Source organism: Lotus japonicus, chromosome 1 (genome assembly GCF_012489685.1).
Source record: "Lotus japonicus ecotype B-129 chromosome 1, LjGifu_v1.2".
Classification (NCBI taxonomy): domain Eukaryota; kingdom Viridiplantae; phylum Streptophyta; class Magnoliopsida; order Fabales; family Fabaceae; genus Lotus; species Lotus japonicus.
The window spans coordinates 15352343-15374200 of NC_080041.1; the positions used below are offsets into that span (position 1 = coordinate 15352343).

General features: G+C 43.9%; 1 protein-coding gene across 1 annotated transcript; it reads left to right on the forward strand.

The window, feature by feature from the left end:
- The first annotated feature begins 634 nt into the window (after nucleotides 1-634).
- LOC130733820 (helicase sen1-like) lies at nucleotides 635-4943 on the forward strand. The gene is made up of 7 exons (XM_057586093.1): nucleotides 635-834; nucleotides 1399-1883; nucleotides 2147-3418; nucleotides 3520-3844; nucleotides 3938-4196; nucleotides 4278-4496; nucleotides 4712-4943. The coding sequence occupies exons 1-7, from the start codon at nucleotides 789-791 to the stop codon at nucleotides 4731-4733; spliced, it is 2628 nt and encodes an 875-aa protein (XP_057442076.1). The 5' UTR covers nucleotides 635-788; the 3' UTR covers nucleotides 4734-4943.
- Nucleotides 4944-21858: the final 16915 nt, after the last annotated feature.

A 21858-nucleotide genomic window follows, 5' to 3' on the forward strand; every position in this document is an offset into this window, starting at 1 on the left:
AAAAAAAAATTGGACCCGTCCCTCCGGCAGCCTTGGGTCCGGCCACTGTGCTTATGTGGAGCCTCTGATCCTATGTGGCACCGCCACATCAATTAATGAATTTAGTTGGAATTTTTTTATTTTGATTTAAATTATCCTGATTAAATTATATAAATTTCAATCAAACAAATTTAAAACTATTTTTTAAAAACCAAATTAAAACTAATTAACAACAAATCTTCTCTTTGGGGGCGTTTGTTTCAAGGTTTGAGATCACATGTTATTCCCGGGAATTCCCGGGAATGTCAACATTCCCGGGAATAACATTCCCGGGAATAACATTCCTGGGAATGTTATTCCCGAGAATGTTATTCTCAGGAATATGATTACCGGGTCTGTTATTCCTGGGTAAATTTTATAAATGTGTTTGGTAAGTATTTTGTATTCCTGGAAACATTTTAAAATTTTCTTAATTTAAAAATTAAAAAAAACTTAAAAATGGATGTAATAATGATAAATTGTAGGAGAAGTGAGAAGTTACATTCATCTTTCCCATGTAAGCAAAGTAAAGGGTGCTTGAACTGTTTAGTTCCTTGAGTGCATTATATTAGTACTCTATATATATATATCTTTGTTTTATGGTTTAGTGAATGAAGTGAAGTGAGTGATTTTGTTTTTGGTTTTCCTAATCTTTGCTTTACCATATAGTTGAGAAAGAGGTGATCGGTGCAAGTTGACAAGATGGAGAAGACTTGTAGTACAAGGGAGGAAGACATTCTCAAAGTGGGCCTCTTAGACATCGTGTTTTCATGGACTCTCGACCATGTTCTGAACGAAAATCTTCTGAAAAACAAGGTACTTAATTTTTCTCCTCACTAGTCTCTTGAAAAAAACCTCTGTCAAAATCTCCATATATATATTTGACACATGAAAAATCACAGATTCTCCACTTTAGTGTTACTGTTTTTGTTTAAAACTGCATAAGATATAAACCACTAGTATGACATTCATAGAGAATTTTGTTTTTTCTAAGGTCTCAAATAACCTCTTATATTTTCTTAATATGCTAACAATGCCTTAATTTTGATTATTCAATGGAGGGAGAGGAGAGGAAAGGAGGAGAAGGGCAAATAACTTTGCTTGTTTAGAGGTTTTGAGACAAATTTACTTTTGGAACTCAGAAGTCAGAATTAGATTTTAAAATATGAATTAAGGATATTTTATTACATGATTTATTTTCCTTACAAACACTCCAATTTCATGTAAAATTTTAGTACTTTTTCTTATGTGTGCTGGTTTCAACCGATGATATGTTGGTGGAAGACATTCTCCAAACCAACAAAATTTCATTAGTTTGATAGTACACAAAATTTCATTAGTTTGATAGCACTTTGAAACACATTGTCATCTATTTCTCAGGTGCAGAAGATACCAGAGACGTTCAACTCCACCAGAGATTTTGTGAAATCTGGAGTGTTGAAAGAGACAGAAAGAGCTTCAAACTTCCCAAAGCCTTGTTCTATGAGATGCTGTTGAAGGTTAAAACTGATGAAGTGGAAGAAGATATTGGAGAATATGTGCCTGAGTCTGGGGATCTCATTGCTTTCGCTGAAATAAGGCCCAAAAACGTATATGACTTGAAAAAGCCAGAAAGTAATTACTACCATCTCGCTTATGTTCTTGGGCCAAAAGATGTAGAATATCCTAATGAGTTATCTATACTGTCATCAAAATCCATAAAGATAGACATTGAGTATGGCTTGAGGGGTGATGAAAAACAGAAATTCTATGCAATTTACCTTTTGAACTTAACAACAAATATTCGTATTTGGAAAGCATTGAATTTTCAGTTGGAGGGTCAAACCATGAGCATGATTAGGAAAGTGCTGCAAACTGATTTAAATGTAAGACCCACTAGATCTTTTCCTTTATAAAGTTTCATACTTATACAATCATGATTTACTTTGCTTACATGGGAAGTTACTTTGAAGTGCACTTGCATTATTGTGTTTTGTAAAGGACATGACATATCTATGTTAAATCCTTGAAAAGCTTGTCCTTCCCTCAATCTTCTACTAAATAAATTTTTCTTGTTCTCAGTTTCTCTCTCTCTCTCTCAACTTTTTTTTGAATGTAACATGTCTAATGCTTGGTTTATACGTCACAGGGAGGCGAAGACTGTGAAATTTGCCCGTCAGGTGAAGATTGTCAAGCTCCTTCCATCATAAAGGACATAATTCGCTCTCAGATTCTGAATGATTCTCAGGAAGATGCAGTGTTAACATGTGTTAATATGATGAATTGCAAGCATAACAACATTAAACTTATATGGGGCCCTCCAGGGACAGGCAAAACAAAGACAGTTGCTTGCTTATTATTTTCTCTTCTCAAGTTAAAAGCAAGAACATTAACTTGTGCACCTACCAACACTGCTGTGTTGGAAGTGGCAACAAGGTTACATAGTTTAGTTAAAGGTTCAATTTCAAATGTTTATAAAGCATATGGGATGGGTAACATAGTTTTATTTGGAAATAAATCAAGAATGAAAGTGGATTCTTACCAGGGGCTTGGAGATGCGTTTCTTGATTATCGTGTAAAAAAACTTATGAAGTGCCTTGCTCCTTCATCTGGATGGAAGAATAGCTTGGAATCGATGATCCGGTTGCTTGAGGACCCTAGAAAACAATATCTATTGTTTGAGAAAGAGAAAGGTCTTATGTCATTAGAAGAATTTGCTGATCAAGAAGATAGTAATGTAGTACCTGCATATTATGCACACATGAAACATAAGGGTGATGATGACCAGATGACATTTGAGGAATTTGTGCAGATAAAATGGAAAGACATAGCAGAGAAGTACGAGTTGGCGAAAAATGATCTAAAGAAAACCATCTTGACATTGGAGGATTTTGTCAAGCAGCAATTCAGGGAATTAAGGGACAAGCTCAAGTCCTTCGTACATACCTTGTATACCCACTTACCAACATATATCATTGCACTTGAAACGGTGAAGGTAATGTTTAGAGTTCTGGTTTTGTTAAGGTCTCTTGAAATTTCCTTGAGTCAAGCTCAATTCAATCAAAATGAAGATGATAGTGATGAAGAAAGCATTCTAGTTTCCCTAGGATGGTCAAGCTTCAAAAGAGATGAGTGCCTTAGCCTACTAAATTCACTTTCTGAGTCAATTTCCCTTCCTGAGTATTCTTGGAGAGGTGATGTAGAAATTTTTTGCTTATCCATTGCATGCATAATTCTATGCACTGCATCAAGTTCTGTTAAACTATACACAGAACGGATGAGATCAGTGCAATTTCTAATAGTTGATGAAGCAGCCCAATTAAAGGAATGTGAATCAACCATTCCATTGCAGCTGCCTGGTCTCCACCATTGCATCCTAATAGGTGATGAGAAACAGCTTCCAGCATTGGTTAAAAGCAGGGTACTTAACTTTAGCATTGCCTTTTTTGTAATTTTAATTATAGATTCCCTGCCATCATGAAAGATTGCTATCTAACATGCTTAAAGTCCTTAAATTTTTAGACTGCAGATAATGCTGAATTTGGAAGAAGTTTGTTTCAGAGGCTGGTGCTCTTAGGATACAAGAAGCATATGCTTAATGTTCAGTATCGGATGCATCCATCCATTAGCTTATTCCCATGCAAAGAGTTTTATGACGAAAAACTTACTGATGCCCCCACTGTCAAGGAAGAAAGCTATAATAGGAGTTTCCTTGAAGGAGAAATGTTTGGTTCTTATTCTTTTATCCATATAGCAAAGGGGAAAGAACAGTTTGGTCGTGAACACAGTTTGAAGAACCAGGTTGAAGCTGCAGTTATTTCTGAGATAATTGGAAGCCTTAAAAAAGGTTAGTTTTATCTATGTGCTGTAACTTTATAAGAAATCTTCAGCTTCAATAATGCATGGTTCTGAGTAACACTGTTCTATTTTGTTTTGCCAGAGTTTATGAGGACTAGGAAGAAAATTAGCATTGGAATTATATCTCCCTATAATTCTCAAGTTTATGAAATCCAACAGAAAATTAAGCACCACATTTCAGTTTCTGATCCTGACTTCTCTGTCAGTGTTCGTTCGGTTGATGGATTTCAAGGAGGGGAACAGGATGTTATAATAATTTCTACTGTGAGATCTAATCCTAGTGGAAAAGTGGGGTTTCTTTCCAATAGACAAAGAGCAAATGTTGCTATGACTAGGGCTAGGTATGTGATATTTCATGTTTATTTGTTTTTGTTGTGCTGCAGCTTCCAAGTTGATGGAAAAATGGGTTTATGCTTGTGCAGATATAGCCTTTGGATATTAGGAAATGCGGCAACACTGGTTAGCAGTGACACAGTGTGGAAGCAGGTAGTTCTTGATGCTAAGAAAAGAGATTGTTTCCATACAGCTGATAAGGACACTAAACTGGCTCGGGTTATTGAAGATGTTGTTTTTGAGCTTGAACTACTTGAAGAATCTGAGTCGATGTTTAAGAAACTGAATCTAGGGGAGAGGTCTTCCAGGTATGTCGAACCATAATACCATAACAATTCACACACACACACACACATATATATATATATATATATATATATATATATATATATGTTTTGAAGAGTGTACTTAAAAAGGTGATGATAGCATTTCTGTTGGTTAGTTTGCTGTATAAATGAACTTTATAATTGTAACCTACCGGATCTTCAAACATGCACTAATCTGTGGTGTTTGTTTTTGACAGGCCTCGGAAAGCACGGAGGTGATAATGTGAATCTCTCTGGTGAACTTAAAGTGAAGAGGTGTTAAGACCACTATGGACATGGAATCCTGAGGAGCATTTTTAGATTTTCAATCTTTGCGCAATGAACTGAAAGTTGTGATAGCATTTTGCAATGTAGTAAACTTAATTCCCCATTCAAGGTTTTTGTTTTAAAAAAAAATTTAACACTCTGTATCTCTTTATTAGAGAGAGAGTGTTTCTTCAAACTCGCAAAAACTTAAAGCATTTAAAATGACACCTAAAATGGTCAAGTGGGTTAGGCTTTTGTTTTTGTCAAATACCACACGATAAAAACCGCTAATCTAATTGGGTCCAAACGGTAAGCCCAATTTCTCCATCTCGTGTCGTGTCGGTCGGAATACAATCTCAAAACAACATCAATGGCCCTGGCCCAAACCTAAAACTCATGAGGCCCATGTAGAAGCCCAAAACAAGATACAAAAAAGAAATATTGAAAATAAGAAAAATGCCAAGACCCCATTTGGAAACATACCTTAATTAAACGCTTATGACATAAGCGCTTATGGTCTTAACTATTGGAGGGGGCTGACGTCGAGTTCTAAAAATAAGAACTAATTCTTATATAAGGAGTTTTGCTTTCTGAGTTCTTAGCATAAAAAAATATTTTTTTCTCTAATTCATCAACTGATTTAATTTAAGTATTGAATTAACATTTAAATTTAAATCAAAATTATATGAAAATAATGAATATTACTAATATAATGGTATTGTGGGACCAGATGAATAGTGTTAAGTACTAAGAAATAAGAACTCATGGTTGGAGCAAAATCTACAAAGAGTTGCTTAAGCACATGTAGCAGTACGAGCCCACATGAATAGTGTTAAGAACTAAGAACTAAGAATTAAGAACATAGTATTGGAGATGCTCTTAGTGATTGTCGTTCTCTTTCTTTACATTGTTTTGCATTTGGATGTTTTATTTGTCTGTAGATCTAACAATTGTTCCACTGACTCTTTAGCTCGGAGTGCCTCCTCTTTTTGTGTTTGAATTTAGGAGGGACCTTCTGGACTGGATGCTTTTGTTTGTGCTGATGTTTTGGCCTTTATGCCTGCTTGATTTATTATATTTAAGCAGCTTTTAAAAAAAGGGTTAAAAACTATAACCGTCCCTGAACTTTGAGCGAGTTTTAAAAACCGTCCCTCGCCAGAAAATTATCTGAGAACCATCATCAGACTTTCAAAAACAAATTGGACCCGTCCCTCCGGCAGCCTTGGGTTCGGCCGCTGTGCTTATGTGGAGCCTCTAATCCTATGTGGTACCGCCACATCAATTAAAGAATTTAGTTGGGATTTTTTTAATTTAATTTAAATTATCCTGATTAAATTATATAAATTTCAATCAAACAAATTTAAAATTATTTTTTAAAAACCAAATTAAAACTAATTAACAACAAATCTTCTCTTAAAAAAACACTTCATCTTCCAGAAACAATTTTCACGCTTCTCACTTCATCTCCTTCACCCACCACCCTCCACCCACCCACCGCACCCCCATCGCTAACCCGCCACCCACCAAGAACCCAAGGTCGTTAAGAAGCGGCGAAACATTCAGATCTGTTGAAAGAGGAGGAACAGATCGAGAATCAGGGTTGAAGTCCTCGCTGCTATGAACCCCACCTTCAAGTCCTTCAAGCAGTACGATAGGGCCGGATTTGGTGCGATTTTGCTACTTGGGGTTTCAATTTTGGTTTGATTATTGCATTGGGACTTGGTGATGCTTCCAAAATTTGCTATGCAATCTCCATCACTTGACCTTTTCTGCACAATTAAGGCAAATATTAGAAGAAAATGTTTGTTTATGTTCTCGGAAAGTTCACAAACTAATCAGAACTGCAAGTATCCTCGATTGTTTCAAATTACACATTGAATACATACAAGAACTAACCCACTTTGATTTTATTTAATCTAAAGGTTGGCAATTCGGTGCACCGTGTCTTCAATTTGAGAATTTGCGGGTTTCATCTTCGTTTGGTGTGAAGGGTGTGTTTGATTGGATTTATTCGAGGTGTGGTTGGTTTTCTAGGGGGGGGGGAAGTGTGGGTTGGGGGGCGATTTCTGGGTGTTGAGTGGCTATTGCAGATGAAGAGGTAGAGAAGAAGAAGTTATGGGTTTGGGGTATTGCAGATGAAGTTCTGGGTTTGGTTCGGTATTGCAGATGAAGTTATGAGTTTGGTTCCATTTTTATCTCCTTTTATTTTGAACGACATTTTTATCTTTTTTTTTAAATTGACATTTTTATCTCTTTAATTGCATTATTTTGTGTCGATTATGTTAGTGTATATTGGGGAAAAGGGATCAAATTTGGGTGTTTTGATTTTGTGTAAATTTAGGGATTAATGTTTAGATTTAGTGTTGGGTAATTAAGATTTTTTTTTAATTTTAAATAAAAAATTACACGTAGGTTCATTAATTGACGTGGACAGCCACGTAAGCAACTAACCGGACCTGAGGCTGCCGGAGGGACGAGTCCAATTTGTTTTTGAAAGTCTGAGGATGGTTTTCATAGAATTTTCCGGCGAGGGACGGTTTTCAAATCTTGCTCAAAGTTTAGGGACGGTTATAGTTTTTAACCCTAAAAGAAATTGAAAATAATATTTTGAACATTGATCTAATAAGGCTTCAAGCATTACTCCCCTCCTCTCCATGCATGTGTCAAAGTTTGTGAGGATGATCATGGAATTTGGATGTTTGGGTTTTGTAGAAATCTTGGAGCTTCAAATGTCTTTTCCTCTAAGTTAGGGACAATTCCCACAGTTTTGCCTATGGCTCAAGCAGAGAGACTATATATTATTCCCTCCGTTCCTAATTATATATAGGCTTAATTGCACATTTGGTCCCCATGTATACCTTTTCAACGATTTTGGTCCCCGACAAAAATTAATTGCATTACGCATCTCCCACGAATATCTCCGTTTGCAGAATTGGTTTTCCGTCCAGATTTCCATCCAAAAACTAACGAAAATCTGACGTGACACTTTTTAATAATATTTTAATTAAAATAAATAAACATTTTAATTGAATCAGGTTTAGCTTATTTCAATTTTGGTCCCTCCCCCATCAACCACCACCACACTTCCCCTCAATCACCCTCTCCTTGAACTTTCTTTAGTCTTTACCCACCACCACTTAATTCCAGAAACTTTTTTTTTTAATCACTAAGCCTTGATTCTGTTTACTTTAATCTAACTCACTGTTTGACACTTTGCTATATACACTAATTTTTTCCATCCCAAAAAAAGGAAGAAATAAACAAATGATATATTAGAAATAAATAACAATCTTCAATCTTCCAGGAAAAACTTCTTCGTTGATGTTCCTGAATCCTTCAACTGAAAATCTCTCCTTCTTCTATACCATTCAGAACCTCGTCTTCATCTCCAACTTTCTAAACTCTGAAATCTTAAAACACTCACATATTCCATCTTCCTTCTTCTCCCTTTATTTTTCTTCCTCTTTTCATATCTAATTTCCCAAATCCAAAGACTCCAACTTTCCCAGATCCAAAGACTTTCAACTTTCATATCTGACATCACAACCAACAAGATCTCACCCCACCAACGCAACGCCGTCCCCCACCACCTCCTCGGCGAAGTCGACCCATCCATTGATCTGAACCTATACTGCTTCGATTTGCAACCGAGCATGAAGATCTGCAAGCAGAACACGCTATTTCAACCTCTCTTCCCTTTTGGACGGAGGCGAAGTTGAACCAACTTTTGCATCTTCAAATTCGCCTCTAGTTTTCTGTTTCCAAATCATCATCTTCAGCCTCGATCTATTTCTTCATCATACTGTTCCAATTCGCCATCGACCTCGTCTTCTTCTTCTTTTTCTCCTATTGTTTCCTGTGCTGAACTTCCGGCAACAACAGCAAGGGGAGGTGGGTGAGGAAAAGTGAGAGAGATAGAAGAGGTTGCGGTGGAGAAGAGAGAGGGGAATAAGGATTTTTGAAGTGGGGGAACATGGATTTGTCGAAGGTGAGGGATGATATAGCTTTGGAAGAAGAAAGAATGGAAGTAGAAGAGTCAGAATGTGACTATTGGAATGCTGGCTCAATAAGCATAGAAAGAAAATATTTTTTAGAGTTATATAACATACGAAGTGATTCGTAAACAACAGTGTTCTTGCCATGAACATTGATGAAAGGTATAGTACCTAGAGAGTGGAGAATTGCGCTAGAGAGAGAACGCTGAATTTCATGTATGATTTCATCAAATGAGCCAAAATCCCTTACAACTGATAACTACCTCCAATTTATAGAGCTCGGGTACTACCTATTGGGCCAATTGGGCCTCCGAGATCAAGGCCCAATTTAAGGCCAGGGCCCTGCCACGGGGCGGGCTATATGCTGGGCGTTGCCCCTCTAGGGGCTCGCCCAGTCCACTAGTCCACAAGACACCGAGCTCGAAGTATGAGAGCTAAGTGTGTCTTTTAAATGCCTTTACATGTGTCCTATTGTGCACTGGGATCTAAGCTGTCAACATGACTTGAGAAAAGTGTGGTAAACTATATCGCCAACATGGCGTGAGCAAAAGGAAACTAACATCTTTAGCCACCCAGTCCACTGACTTGGCGAGCAACCCGAGCCGGCAAGCCCACAAGTCCACAAGTCCACAAGCGGCGAGAGCGATTGCTCCGTGCTGGCGATTAGCTGGAGCAGGTACATGACCGTTCGCCGGCGGGCATCATTCTGGAGCGACTAAACTTTGTTGCTGGCACCACCTGTCAGGCGATGGCGTTTGGTTTCTTCAGTGGCGAGGCCTTTCGCGCTTTCTCTTATTTCAAAACTCTTTCAAATCCCTAACTGCCCCACGTGACTGCCCCACGTGATGTGTCAGTTACATCAATTTCCCTCTTTCTCCGGAACCGTCACTTCACTTTTCATAACCGTCCCATCGTGCGCAGTAACTCCTCATTACACGCGACCCACCTTCCCAAAACCATCATGACTTCTAACCTTCCACACGCGTCCAACACGCGTCACCCTTCCAGACTCCCTCCTTTCCCTATAAAAACCCTTCTTCCCTACAATCATCCCTTTCCGAAACCCCTCTTCACCTCCTTAATCGCTTACCAGACTCCTTCTGCCAACTTCCGTTCCGGAGCCATCGCTTATCACCCCTTCCGCTACCCACTCTTCACATCTTACTCCGGTGAGTCCCACTGTCCTTATCTCTGCATCATTCACATACTCATCTTTTCCTTTCTTTCACTTTGCTGCCTTCTAAAAATGGCTTCAAACCCTACCTCCCCTAATCACTCTTCATCCTCCTCCGGAAGCGACCCCGACGCCACCGCTGCCGGCGGCCTCCGTTTAGAGGTCCCGGAGATCCCTCCTTACTGACTAAAAACCTACGCCACTCTGCCCCTTCCAGTCCAAATAGCCCCCACTCACGAGGCTATAAACCAACCTTCTATTTTCCAGGATAGCGATCTCATCGTGCAGTTCGTAAACTCCTTGGGTGGTTTGTCTAATGACGATGAGTTTAACGCCAAACTCAGGATCTGGATTTGCAGTCCTGGGGATCGCCCCTGGCTTCATAAGCCAGACGGCGACGTAAAGAGATCCCATTTTTTCTTTGCATATGAATACATGTTTAGCGAGCTTGGAATCAGGCTTCCCTTCTCGCCTTTTGTTCAAACCGTCCTCCGCGACATCAACGCGGCTCCCTGCCAACTCCACCCCAACGCCTGGGCCTTCATTCGGTGCTTTGAAATCTTAAGCGCCGCTGTTGGCATCGCCCCATCCCCCACCAGTTTCTTCTACCTCTACGACGTCGACCCCAAGTCCATCAAAAACAAAGGATGGATTTCCTTGAAGGCCCGGGCCGGCCGGAAGTGCTTGCATCCCCACAAAAGTAATGCGAAGTCTTCCTTTGCGCGGAAGTACTTCCGTGTAGCGGTTCATCCCGCCTACCCAGAGGCCTTCACCCTTAGAGACGGGACCGCCCTTTTCCCCCTTTACTGGACGGAGAAGCCTAATGGGATTACTGATCCTTCCGAGGAATCCTTGTCCGTTAACGACAAAGCTTTTCTGCATCTCCTTGCCCCATTCCCCATCCTTGACTGCTCAACAGTCCTTGAGGGCGCTGGCTCCTCAAGGACTCCCAAATACCTAGGTCGTCCATGGCTTACTTCTATTATCGACATCTTCTTTCTCGCCTCTTATGTTGTTACTGATATTTTTCTTTGTTGCAGAAGACATGAACTTTACAAACGCCGAGCTCCTGAAGGCTCGTGAGAGGAGAATGGCCCGCTTTTCCCCAAAGTTCAACACTGAGGGCGACGTGAAAAAGCGGGGCGGTGCCGAGAACCAAGGTGAGGGCGCCAACGCTCCCAAAAGGAGAAAATTGGTCAAAGCCTCCTCCGTCGCCGGCACCTCCAACCCTGGCGCTCAACCCACCACCGCCGCTGCGTCTAAAGGTAAAAGTGTTGCTAAAGCCTCCGCCGCCGCAGCTACCTAGACAACCACTGTCCCGGCCCCCAAATCTGCTACCGCGGACGTGGCCTCTACAGCCGCCACCAAGTCCACTACTGTAGGTGCCACAGCCGCCTCCACCGATGCCACTACTACCTCTGCTGGTGCCACAACTACCTCTGCTGATCCATCGCCAACCGCTGATTCGACCGCCAACATCTCCCAACCTTCAGCTGCTGAGAAATCTGTCACCGTCAATGCCACAACAGCCGCCACGTCTTCTGATGCTCTTGCCGGGGAGAAAAGGAAAGAAAATGAAACCCCCCAGTCTCCTCCTCGCCAGGACGCACCTCCTAGCCCGCCCCCAACAAATGATGGGTGCCCTGCGTCTCCTCTACCTCGCCGCGAAGAGGGATCTTCTAATGTCGCCGCAACCCAGATTGAGCAAGCTCCTGGTAAAGAGAGCGATTCCTCCAGCTACTTCAACATGCTTCCTAACGCCATTGAACCTTCAGAATTCTTGCTTACCGGCCTCAACCGCGAAGTCATAGAGAAAGAGGTTTTGAGCCGGGGTATCAATGAAACCAAGGAGGAAACTCTCGCTTGCCTCCTACGCGCTGGGTGCATCTTTGCCCACGCGTTTGAAAAGTTCAACATCGCCACCATCGAAGCTGAGCGATTGAAGGCCGAGAGTGCTAAGCATCAAGAAGCCGCCGCTGCTTGGGAAAAGCGTTTCGACAAACTGGCGACGCAGGCAGGAAAAGATAAGGTCTATGCCGACAAGATGATTGGCACGGCGGGGATTAAAATCGGCGAACTGGAGGATCAGCTGGCGCTGATGAAGGAGGAAGCGGATGATCTTGACGCAAGCCTTCAAACTTGCAAAAAGGAAAAAGAGCAAGCTGAGAAGGACTTGATTGCCAGAAGCGAGGCGCTGGTTGCTAAGGAGTCGGAGCTCGCGATATTGCGCACTGAGCTGGAGTTAGTGAAGAAGGCGCTGGCGGAGCAAGAGAAAAAGTCTGCCGAGTCCCTGGCCCTGGCGAGGTCTGACATGGAGGCGGTGATGCAAGCCACAACTGAGGAAATCAAGAAATCGACTGGTGCTCACGCCGAGGCCCTCGCCTCGAAAGATGCCGAGATTGCTTCCCAACTGGCAAAAATCAAAGTGCTCGAGGACGAGCTGGCGACGGAGAAAACCAAAGCCACTGAGGCGAGGGAACAAGCCGCTGACATCGCCCTCGACAACCGCGAGCGCGGTTTCTACCTCGCCAAAGATCAGGCCCAACATTTGTACCCGAACTTTGACTTTAGCGCCATGGGAATAATGAAAGAGATAACCGCTGAAGGACTGGTTGGTCCCGACGATCCTCCCCTAATTGACCAACACCTCTGGACAGCGACTGAAGAAGAAGAGGAAGAAGAAGAACAAGAGAAAGAGAAAGAAAACAATGAATAATGTAATTTTAACATTACTTTAGCTTTTACTGCCACCTTATAGTGTACTTTTCCGCCATAAGCAACCTCGCCACCTTGCCATAGCTTTTTATATCGCCGTTGGATATTTTGTAAACCATGTTGGAATGCTCTTCGCCGTACATTTTTTGGTCGCCGTATTCTTATTGCTTAAAAAATTTAAGAACGAGTTTCATAGTTTAACCCCCCAACACGCCGAAGTAGTAAAATACTCAACATCCTGAGTGACCAAGCACTCGCCTTCCACCTTATTCATTCGCCGACCTTATATCTTGCGCTGTTTTTCACGCGTCATATGATTGAATTACGCCTAACGATTTCGTGCATTAATTTTAACTAGGACTTGTTGCTTGGTATTCCACCACCAAGACTTTAGACGTTTTCCCCAAAGGGAGAAAACGGCCTCCATTCTCGAGGGCTTCGCCCGGGGCTTTGCCTGCTCGGGGCTTACAATGCTTGGATCCCAATGGCCATTTGGAGGTCCCAAGACTTTTGCCTAGTTAACGGCGCTCGTCGTATTCTGGCGAGACTTACCCAGCACATCGTTTACGGGACCGGCGATCACGTCAGACTTTCCGGGGGGTGATTCCCAGGCGTCAAAGACCATTTGTGGAATCGCCGCCACCTTCAGGGTTCCAGCAAGCCCCTTTGGGGATCAAGCTTGTCCCACTTAGTGATCGCCGTAATTCTTTAAGTCGATCGGCAATTCCGATCGTCAGGGAATCCCTGGAATTTTTGGACACGAATTTCGTGAATTTTCGTTTTATTTTATTGATGGAGCGCCTCATTAAAAAACTCCTTTCGGAGAAAAAGAGCACGCTTTGTTTTTGTAATACATTGGAGAATTTGGAAACACTTTTCAGAAAATTTTAAAGATCTCTGGCTCCGGCGACTCCGCCTTGCTCGCTTTCTCGCCTGCGATCAACTATAATAGTAGCGCAAGCTCAAACCATTGAACGACCGAGGTAGCCGCCTTCCATCAAGCTCTTCTAAATGATAGGCCCCATTACCAAGAACTTTAATAATGCGGTAGGGCCCCTCCCAGTTAGGAGTAAGCTTATTTCCCGGGGCTCCCGATCGCCACTTGAGGACCAGGTCGCCGACCTGCATATCTCGGACGCGAACCCTGCTGTTGAACTTCGCCGCCACGCGCTGCTTTATCGCTGTTTCCCGAATGTGCGCCTCGTCACGCGTTTCCGACAAAATGTCCAACTCCGCCGCCATATTGGCCTGATTCTCCCCTTCAAAATCTGGCTGGGTTCGCCATGTGAAGTTGTCAATCTCCACTGGCAACATAGCATCAACCCCATAGGTCATTCTAAAGGGGGTTTCCCTTGTAGTGGATTGCACAGTGGTGTTGTATGACCATAGCACCACCGGGAGTTCCTCCAGCCATGCTCCCTTAGCCTCCTTGAGCTGCCGCCTTAATCCACGCAGGATTACCCTGTTTGCAGATTCCACTTGCCCGTTTGCTTGCGATGTTCCACAGAGGCAAACCTCATCTGTATGCCCATTTCCTTGCAAAATTCTCTAGTTTGATTGCTTGAAAACTGGGTCCCGTTGTCGGATACGATCGCCCTTGGGATCCCGAACCTGCAAACAATTCGCCTCCAGTAGAAGTTGACTATTTTTGCAGAGGTTATTTTGACCAAGGGCTCGGCCTCAATCCACTTAGTGAAATAATCCACCGCCACCAATATAAACTTCATTTGCGACTTGGCGATCGGAAAAGGTCCGACCAAGTCCACGCCCCACATGGCGAAAGGCCACGGGGCGCTCATCGTTACCAGCTCCTTTGGCGGTGCCTTATATAAATCAGCAAACACTTGACATTTTTTGCATTTTTTCACAAAGTCCATGCAATCTTTCCTGAGGGTGGGCCAGTAGAATCCCGCCCTCAACACCTTGCAAGCCAAAGATCTCCCCCCAATGTGGCTTGCGCACACTCCCTCGTGCACCTCAGACATGATCGCCTCGTACTTTTCTGGCGGCACGCATTTTAACAATGGCGCCGAAAAACCACGGCGATACAAGTGTCCGTCGATGAGAGTGTAGTGGCTCGCCTCTCGCCGCTGCTCCTTTGTGCATTGCTCTACTTCCGCCGGGTCCCCCGCCAAGATAGACAATATAGGCCCCATCCATGTCGCCCCTCTGTCCACACATGCCATAAGCTCGCCTTCAATGCTGGGGAACGCCAGCGTTTCCTGAATCACACTTCTATTGTTGCCGGGCTTTCGCGTGCTCGCCAATTTGGCCAACGCGTCCGCCCGCTGGTTTTCAGTCCGAGGAACATATTCCACCACAACCTCTTGAAAAAGCGTCATCAAATATCGCACTCGCTCCAGGTACTTGATCAGATTAGGATCTTTGACCTGGAAAGTGCCCTTCACTTGATTCTCCACCAACTGCGAGTCCGTCCTTATCAACAAGCTCCCGATCTTTACCTCCCGCGCCAACTTCAACCCGGCGATGAGAGCTTCATATTCTGCCTGGTTGTTTGTGGCTTTGAACTCAAATTTCAGCGATTGTTCCAGTACTAGATCCCCTGGTCCCTCCAACGTTACTCCCGCGCCACTGCCGCTGCTATTGGAGGATCCATCTACAAAGAGAGTCCACTGTGTGTCTACTCTTTCAAACCGATCTGGGGTTAATTCCACCACAAAATCAGCCAGCGACTGTGCGCCAACCTTGCCTCGTTTATCATATTGCAACCCATATTCGGACAATTCAACCGACCAGGCGACCAATCTGCCTGACAAATCCGGTTTTTGTAACACTTGTCTCAGGGGTAAATCCGTCCGCACTCTTACTGGAAAACTCTGAAAGTAAGGTCTTAACCGCCGGGCGGTGACGAGGACCGCTAATGCTGCCTTCTCGATTTTCTGGTATCTGACCTCTGCGCCCTAGAGTGTGTGACTAACAAAATAAACAATTCGATGTTCGCCATCTACCTCCTGCAATATCACAGAACTCAGAGCACTATCGCTCACAGCAAAATACAAATGCAGCGGGTGTCCCTGTATTGGCTTCGACAAGATCGGTGGCGACGATAGGAGTTCCTTGAGGCGAACAAAAGCTTCCTCACACTCCACCGTCCACTCAAATGCGACATTCTTGCGAAGACACTTGAAAAAAGGGAAAGATCTGTCACCAGACTTAGGAAGAAACCGAGATAACGCTGCTATTCGCCCTGTTAAACGTTGGACCTCCTTCACATTAGAAGGGCTTTTCATCTGCTGAATTGCCTTGCATTTATCTGGGTTTATCTCTATTCCTCTGGATGTGATCATGAATCCCAAAAACTTGCCACCCTGAACACCAAAAGAGCATTTCTCCGGGTTGAGGCGCATATTGTGCTTCCTTATCTCGCCAAATGCTTCCCCCAGATCTTGATGATGGTCCAAACCACATACCGATTTAACAATCATATCATCAACGTAATCCTCCATGTTTCTTCCCACCTGCCCAGCAAACACCCTATCCATCAACCTTTGGTAGGTCGCCCCAGCGTTCTTTAGTCCAAATGCATGGCGGAAAAGTACACTATAAGGTGGCAGTAAAAGCTAAAGTAATGTTAAAATTACATTATTCATTGTTTTCTTTCTCTTTCTCTTGTTCTTCTTCTTCCTCTTCTTCTTCAGTCGCTGTCCAGAGGTGTTGGTCAATTAGGGGAGGATCGTCGGGACCAACCAGTCCTTCAGCGGTTATCTCTTTCATTACTCCCATGGCGCTAAAGTCAAAGTTCGGGTACAAATGTTGGGCCTGATCTTTGGCGAGGTAGAAACCGCGCTCGCGGTTGTCGAGGGCGATGTCAGCGGCTTGTTCCCTCGCCTCAGTGGCTTTGGTTTTCTCCGTCGCCAGCTCGTCCTCGAGCACTTTGATTTTTGCCAGTTGGGAAGCAATCTCGGCATCTTTCGAGGCGAGGGCCTCGGCGTGAGCACCAGTCGATTTCTTGATTTCCTCAGTTGTGGCTTGCATCACCGCCTCCATGTCAGACCTCGCCAGGGCCAGGGACTCGGCAGACTTTTTCTCTTGCTCCGCCAGCGCCTTCTTCACTAACTCCAGCTCAGTGCGCAATATCGCGAGCTCCGACTCCTTAGCAACCAGCGCCTCGCTTCTGGCAATCAAGTCCTTCTCAGCTTGCTCTTTTTCCTTTTTGCAAGTTTGAAGGCTTGCGTCAAGATCATCCGCTTCCTCCTTCATCAGCGCCAGCTGATCCTCCAGTTCGCCGATTTTAATCCCCGCCGTGCCAATCATCTTGTCGGCATAGACCTTATCTTTTCCTGCCTGCGTCGCCAGTTTGTCGAAACGCTTTTCCCAAGCAGCGGCGGCTTCTTGATGCTTAGCACTCTCGGCCTTCAATCGCTCAGCTTCGATGGTGGCGATGTTGAACTTTTCAAACGCGTGGGCAAAGATGCACCCAGCGCGTAGGAGGCAAGCGAGAGTTTCCTCCTTGGTTTCATTGATACCCCGGCTCAAAACCTCTTTCTCTATGACTTCGCGGTTGAGGCCGGTAAGCAAGAATTCTGAAGGTTCAATGGCGTTAGGAAGCATGTTGAAGTAGCTGGAGGAATCGCTCTCTTTACCAGGAGCTTGCTCAATCTGGGTTGCGGCGACATTAGAAGATCCCTCTTCGCGGCGAGGTGGAGGAGACGCAGGGCACCCATCATTTGTTGGGGGCGGGCTAGGAGGTGCGTCCTGGCGAGGAGGAGACTGGGGGGTTTCATTTTCTTTCCTTTTCTCCCCGGCAAGAGCATCAGAAGACGTGGCGGCTGTTGTGGCATTGACGGTGACTGATTTCTCAGCAGCTGAAGGTTGGGAGATGTTGGCGGTCGAATCAGCGGTTGGCGACGGATCAGCAGAGGTAGTTGTGGCACCAGCAGAGGTAGTAGTGGCATCGGTGGAGGCGGCTGTGGCACCTACAGTAGTGGACTTGGTGGCGGCTGTAGAGGCCACGTCCGCGGTAGCAGATTTGGGGGCCGGGACAGTGGTTGTCTAGGTAGCTGCGGCGGCGGAGGCTTTAGCAACACTTTTACCTTTAGACGCAGCGGCGGTGGTGGGTTGAGCGCCAGGGTTGGAGGTGCCGGCGACGGAGGAGGCTTTGACCAATTTTCTCCTTTTGGGAGCGTTGGCGCCCTCACCTTGGTTCTCGGCACCGCCCCGCTTTTTCACGTCGCCCTCAGTGTTGAACTTTGGGGAAAAGCGGGCCATTCTCCTCTCACGAGCCTTCAGGAGCTCGGCGTTTGTAAAGTTCATGTCTTCTGCAACAAAGAAAAATATCAGTAACAACATAAGAGGCGAGAAAGAAGATGTCGATAATAGAAGTAAGCCATGGACGACCTAGGTATTTGGGAGTCCTTGAGGAGCCAGCGCCCTCAAGGACTGTTGAGCAGTCAAGGATGGGGAATGGGGCAAGGAGATGCAGAAAAGCTTTGTCGTTAACGGACAAGGATTCCTCGGAAGGATCAGTAATCCCATTAGGCTTCTCCGTCCAGTAAAGGGGGAAAAGGGCGGTCCCGTCTCTAAGGGTGAAGGCCTCTGGGTAGGCGGGATGAACCGCTACACGGAAGTACTTCCGCGCAAAGGAAGACTTCGCATTACTTTTGTGGGGATGCAAGCACTTCCGGCCGGCCCGGGCCTTCAAGGAAATCCATCCTTTGTTTTTGATGGACTTGGGGTCGACGTCGTAGAGGTAGAAGAAACTGGTGGGGGATGGGGCGATGCCAACAGCGGCGCTTAAGATTTCAAAGCACCGAATGAAGGCCCAGGCGTTGGGGTGGAGTTGGCAGGGAGCCGCGTTGATGTCGCGGAGGACGGTTTGAACAAAAGGCGAGAAGGGAAGCCTGATTCCAAGCTCGCTAAACATGTATTCATATGCAAAGAAAAAATGGGATCTCTTTACGTCGCCGTCTGGCTTATGAAGCCAGGGGCGATCCCCAGGACTGCAAATCCAGATCCTGAGTTTGGCGTTAAACTCATCGTCATTAGACAAACCACCCAAGGAGTTTACGAACTGCACGATGAGATCGCTATCCTGGAAAATAGAAGGTTGGTCTATAGCCTCGTGAGTGGGGGCTATTTGGACTGGAAGGGGCAGAGTGGCGTAGGTTTTTAGTCGGTAAGGAGGGATCTCCGGGACCTCTAAACGGAGGCCGCCGGCAGCGGTGGCGTCGGGGTCTCTTCCGGAGGAGGATGAAGAGTGATTAGGGGAGGTAGGGTTTGAAGCCATTTTTAGAAGGCAGCAAAGTGAAAGAAAGGAAAAGATGAGTATGTGAATGATGCAGAGATAAGGACAGTGGGACTCACCGGAGTAAGATGTGAAGAGTGGGTAGCGGAAGGGGTGATAAGCGATGGCTCCGGAACGGAAGTTGGCAGAAGGAGTCTGGTAAGCGATTAAGGAGGTGAAGAGGGGTTTCGGAAAGGGATGATTGTAGGGAAGAAGGGTTTTTATAGGGAAAGGAGGGAGTCTGGAAGGGTGACGCGTGTTGGACGCGTGTGGAAGGTTAGAAGTCATGATGGTTTTGGGAAGGTGGGTCGCGTGTAATGAGGAGTTACTACGCACGATGGGACGGTTATGAAAAGTGAAGTGACTGTTCCGGAGAAAGAGGGAAATTGATGTAACTGACACATCACGTGGGGCAGTCACGTGGGGCAGTTAGGGATTTGAAAGAGTTTTGAAATAAGAGAAAGCGCGAAAGGCCTCGCCACTGAAGAAACCAAACGCCATCGCCTGACAGGTGGTGCCAGCAACAAAGTTTAGTCGCTCCAGAATGATGCCCGCCGGCGAACGGTCATGTACCTGCTCCAGCTAATCGCCAGCACGGAGCAATCGCTCTCGCCGCTTGTGGACTTGTGGACTTGTGGGCTTGCCGGCTCGGGTTGCTCGCCAAGTCAGTGGACTGGGTGGCTAAAGATGTTAGTTTCCTTTTGCTCACGCCATGTTGGCGATATAGTTTACCACACTTTTCTCAAGTCATGTTGACAGCTTAGATCCCAGTGCACAATAGGACACATGTAAAGGCATTTAAAAGACACACTTAGCTCTCATACTTCGAGCTCGGTGTCTTGTGGACTAGTGGACTGGGCGAGCCCCTAGAGGGGCAACGCCCAGCATATAGCCCGCCCCGTGGCGGGGCCCTGGCCTTAAATTGGGCCTTGATCTCGGAGGCCCAATTGGCCCAATAGGTAGTACCCGAGCTCTATAAATTGGAGGTAGTTATCAGTTGTAAGGGATTTTGGCTCATTTGATGAAATCATACATGAAATTCAGCGTTCTCTCTCTAGCGCAATTCTCCACTCTCTAGGTACTATACCTTTCATCAAACATTGATGAAAGGTATAGTACCTTTTGATGAAAGGTATAGTACCTAGAGAGTGGAGAATTGCGCTAGAGAGGGAACGCTGAATTTCATGTATGATTTCATCAAATGAGCCAAAATCCCTTACAACTGATAACTACCTCCAATTTATAGAGCTCGGGTACTACCTATTGGGCCAATTGGGCCTCCGAGATCAAGGCCCAATTTAAGGCCAGGGCCCCGCCACGGGGCGGGCTATATGCTGGGCGTTGCCCCTCTAGGGGCTCGCCCAGTCCAAACAGGGTGTTTGGTCTAGTGGTATGATTCTGGAAATTAGTGGTGGTGGGTGAAGAAAGTGGAAGGAGAGGTTGATTGAGGGGAGGATTGGTGTTGGTTGATGGGGGAGGGACCAAAATTGAAATAAGCTAAACTTGATTCAATTAAAATGTTTATTTATTTTAATTAAAATATTATTAAAAAGTGCCACGTCAGATTTTCGTTAGTTTTTGGATGGAATGTGGACGGAAAATCAATTCTGCAAACGGAGGTATTCGTGGGGGATGCGTAATGTAATTAATTTTTGTCGGGAACCAAAATCGTGGAAAAGGTATACGTGGGGGACCAAATGTGCAATTAAGCCTTATATATAAGACCTAGTTTTAGATTTTTCATGTTTCTAAATATAAGACCTTTTACAATAATCTAGCAAAAAGTATTTCACTATTCCATATATACCCCTCACATTAATTGTGTGTTTTCAATTCCAAAGTTTTAATTACCACCTACCATTAATTAGTGAGAGAAAATGATAAAGGGTAAATATGAAAGAATATATGTATTTTTAAAAAATTAATACACTAATTAGACACATTTAATACTTAATAAACACAACTTTGAACTTTTTATATTAGATCTTATAATTAGGAACGGAGGGAGTAATTGTTTAGAGTGATTCAGCTTTAACTGTTAGTTCGGTTAATACAAGAGTTCAGGAGCATAATCATTATGCGGCTTTGGTATATATGGAATTTATTCTTTGTTAATGAGAAGATGGGGAATTTATATTCAACATGTTCTCATAGAATCAAATAATGTCGTAGATTGATTTGTTAATATATATGGCACATGAAAAATCCATTGGGATCTATATTGAGTGATCAGGCTCCACCAACAATGTCAGTTATTTTTTTTCTACGGAAAGATAAATTTTACATTTTAGAGATTGATTTCTGGACCTACCACACCCAGTTCATTTTAGCTATCATTCGGAGACGTACATTATTTTAAAATATGAAAGTTTTTTCAGGAAAATTAGAGGTGGTTTAGTTCTCCTTTGTCAGACATTATTATTTTGCTAACAAAAAATGTCAATTTGAGACTTGCTAAGCTAAGTTTCACACATGTGAACTTACATGAAGAAAAAAACTTCAAATCTGTATTTTGGTCTTCCCCTTCCAACCCCTTCATACGCCTATTTTATATTTATTACCCACCAGGAGTATTTCAATTGACGCATGGAAACGAAGAGTTAATGTACAAGTCGAGAAAATCATATGCATGACGACGCATCTATCTTTTCATTTCATATTAATTAAAGTGCCTCTAATTAATTAAGCACAACTTTTATTAATTAAAGTTTAAAGTACCTCTAATGAATGATAGTATTACCATTCCACTTCTACCAATTACCATCCGTTTTTTTTCTTTAGTTGCCATGTTTTGTGTCTACGCACGTACATGATTAGTTGCTTTTGATGGTTAAAATTAAATGACTTAATCATTTCCCACCATGAGAACCATTTTTTACTTTTGCTCTTCTAGCTAATTTCACTATATATCATAAAGGGTACTTGAACAGTTTAGTTCCTTAAGTGCATTGGTACTCTATATATATTTTT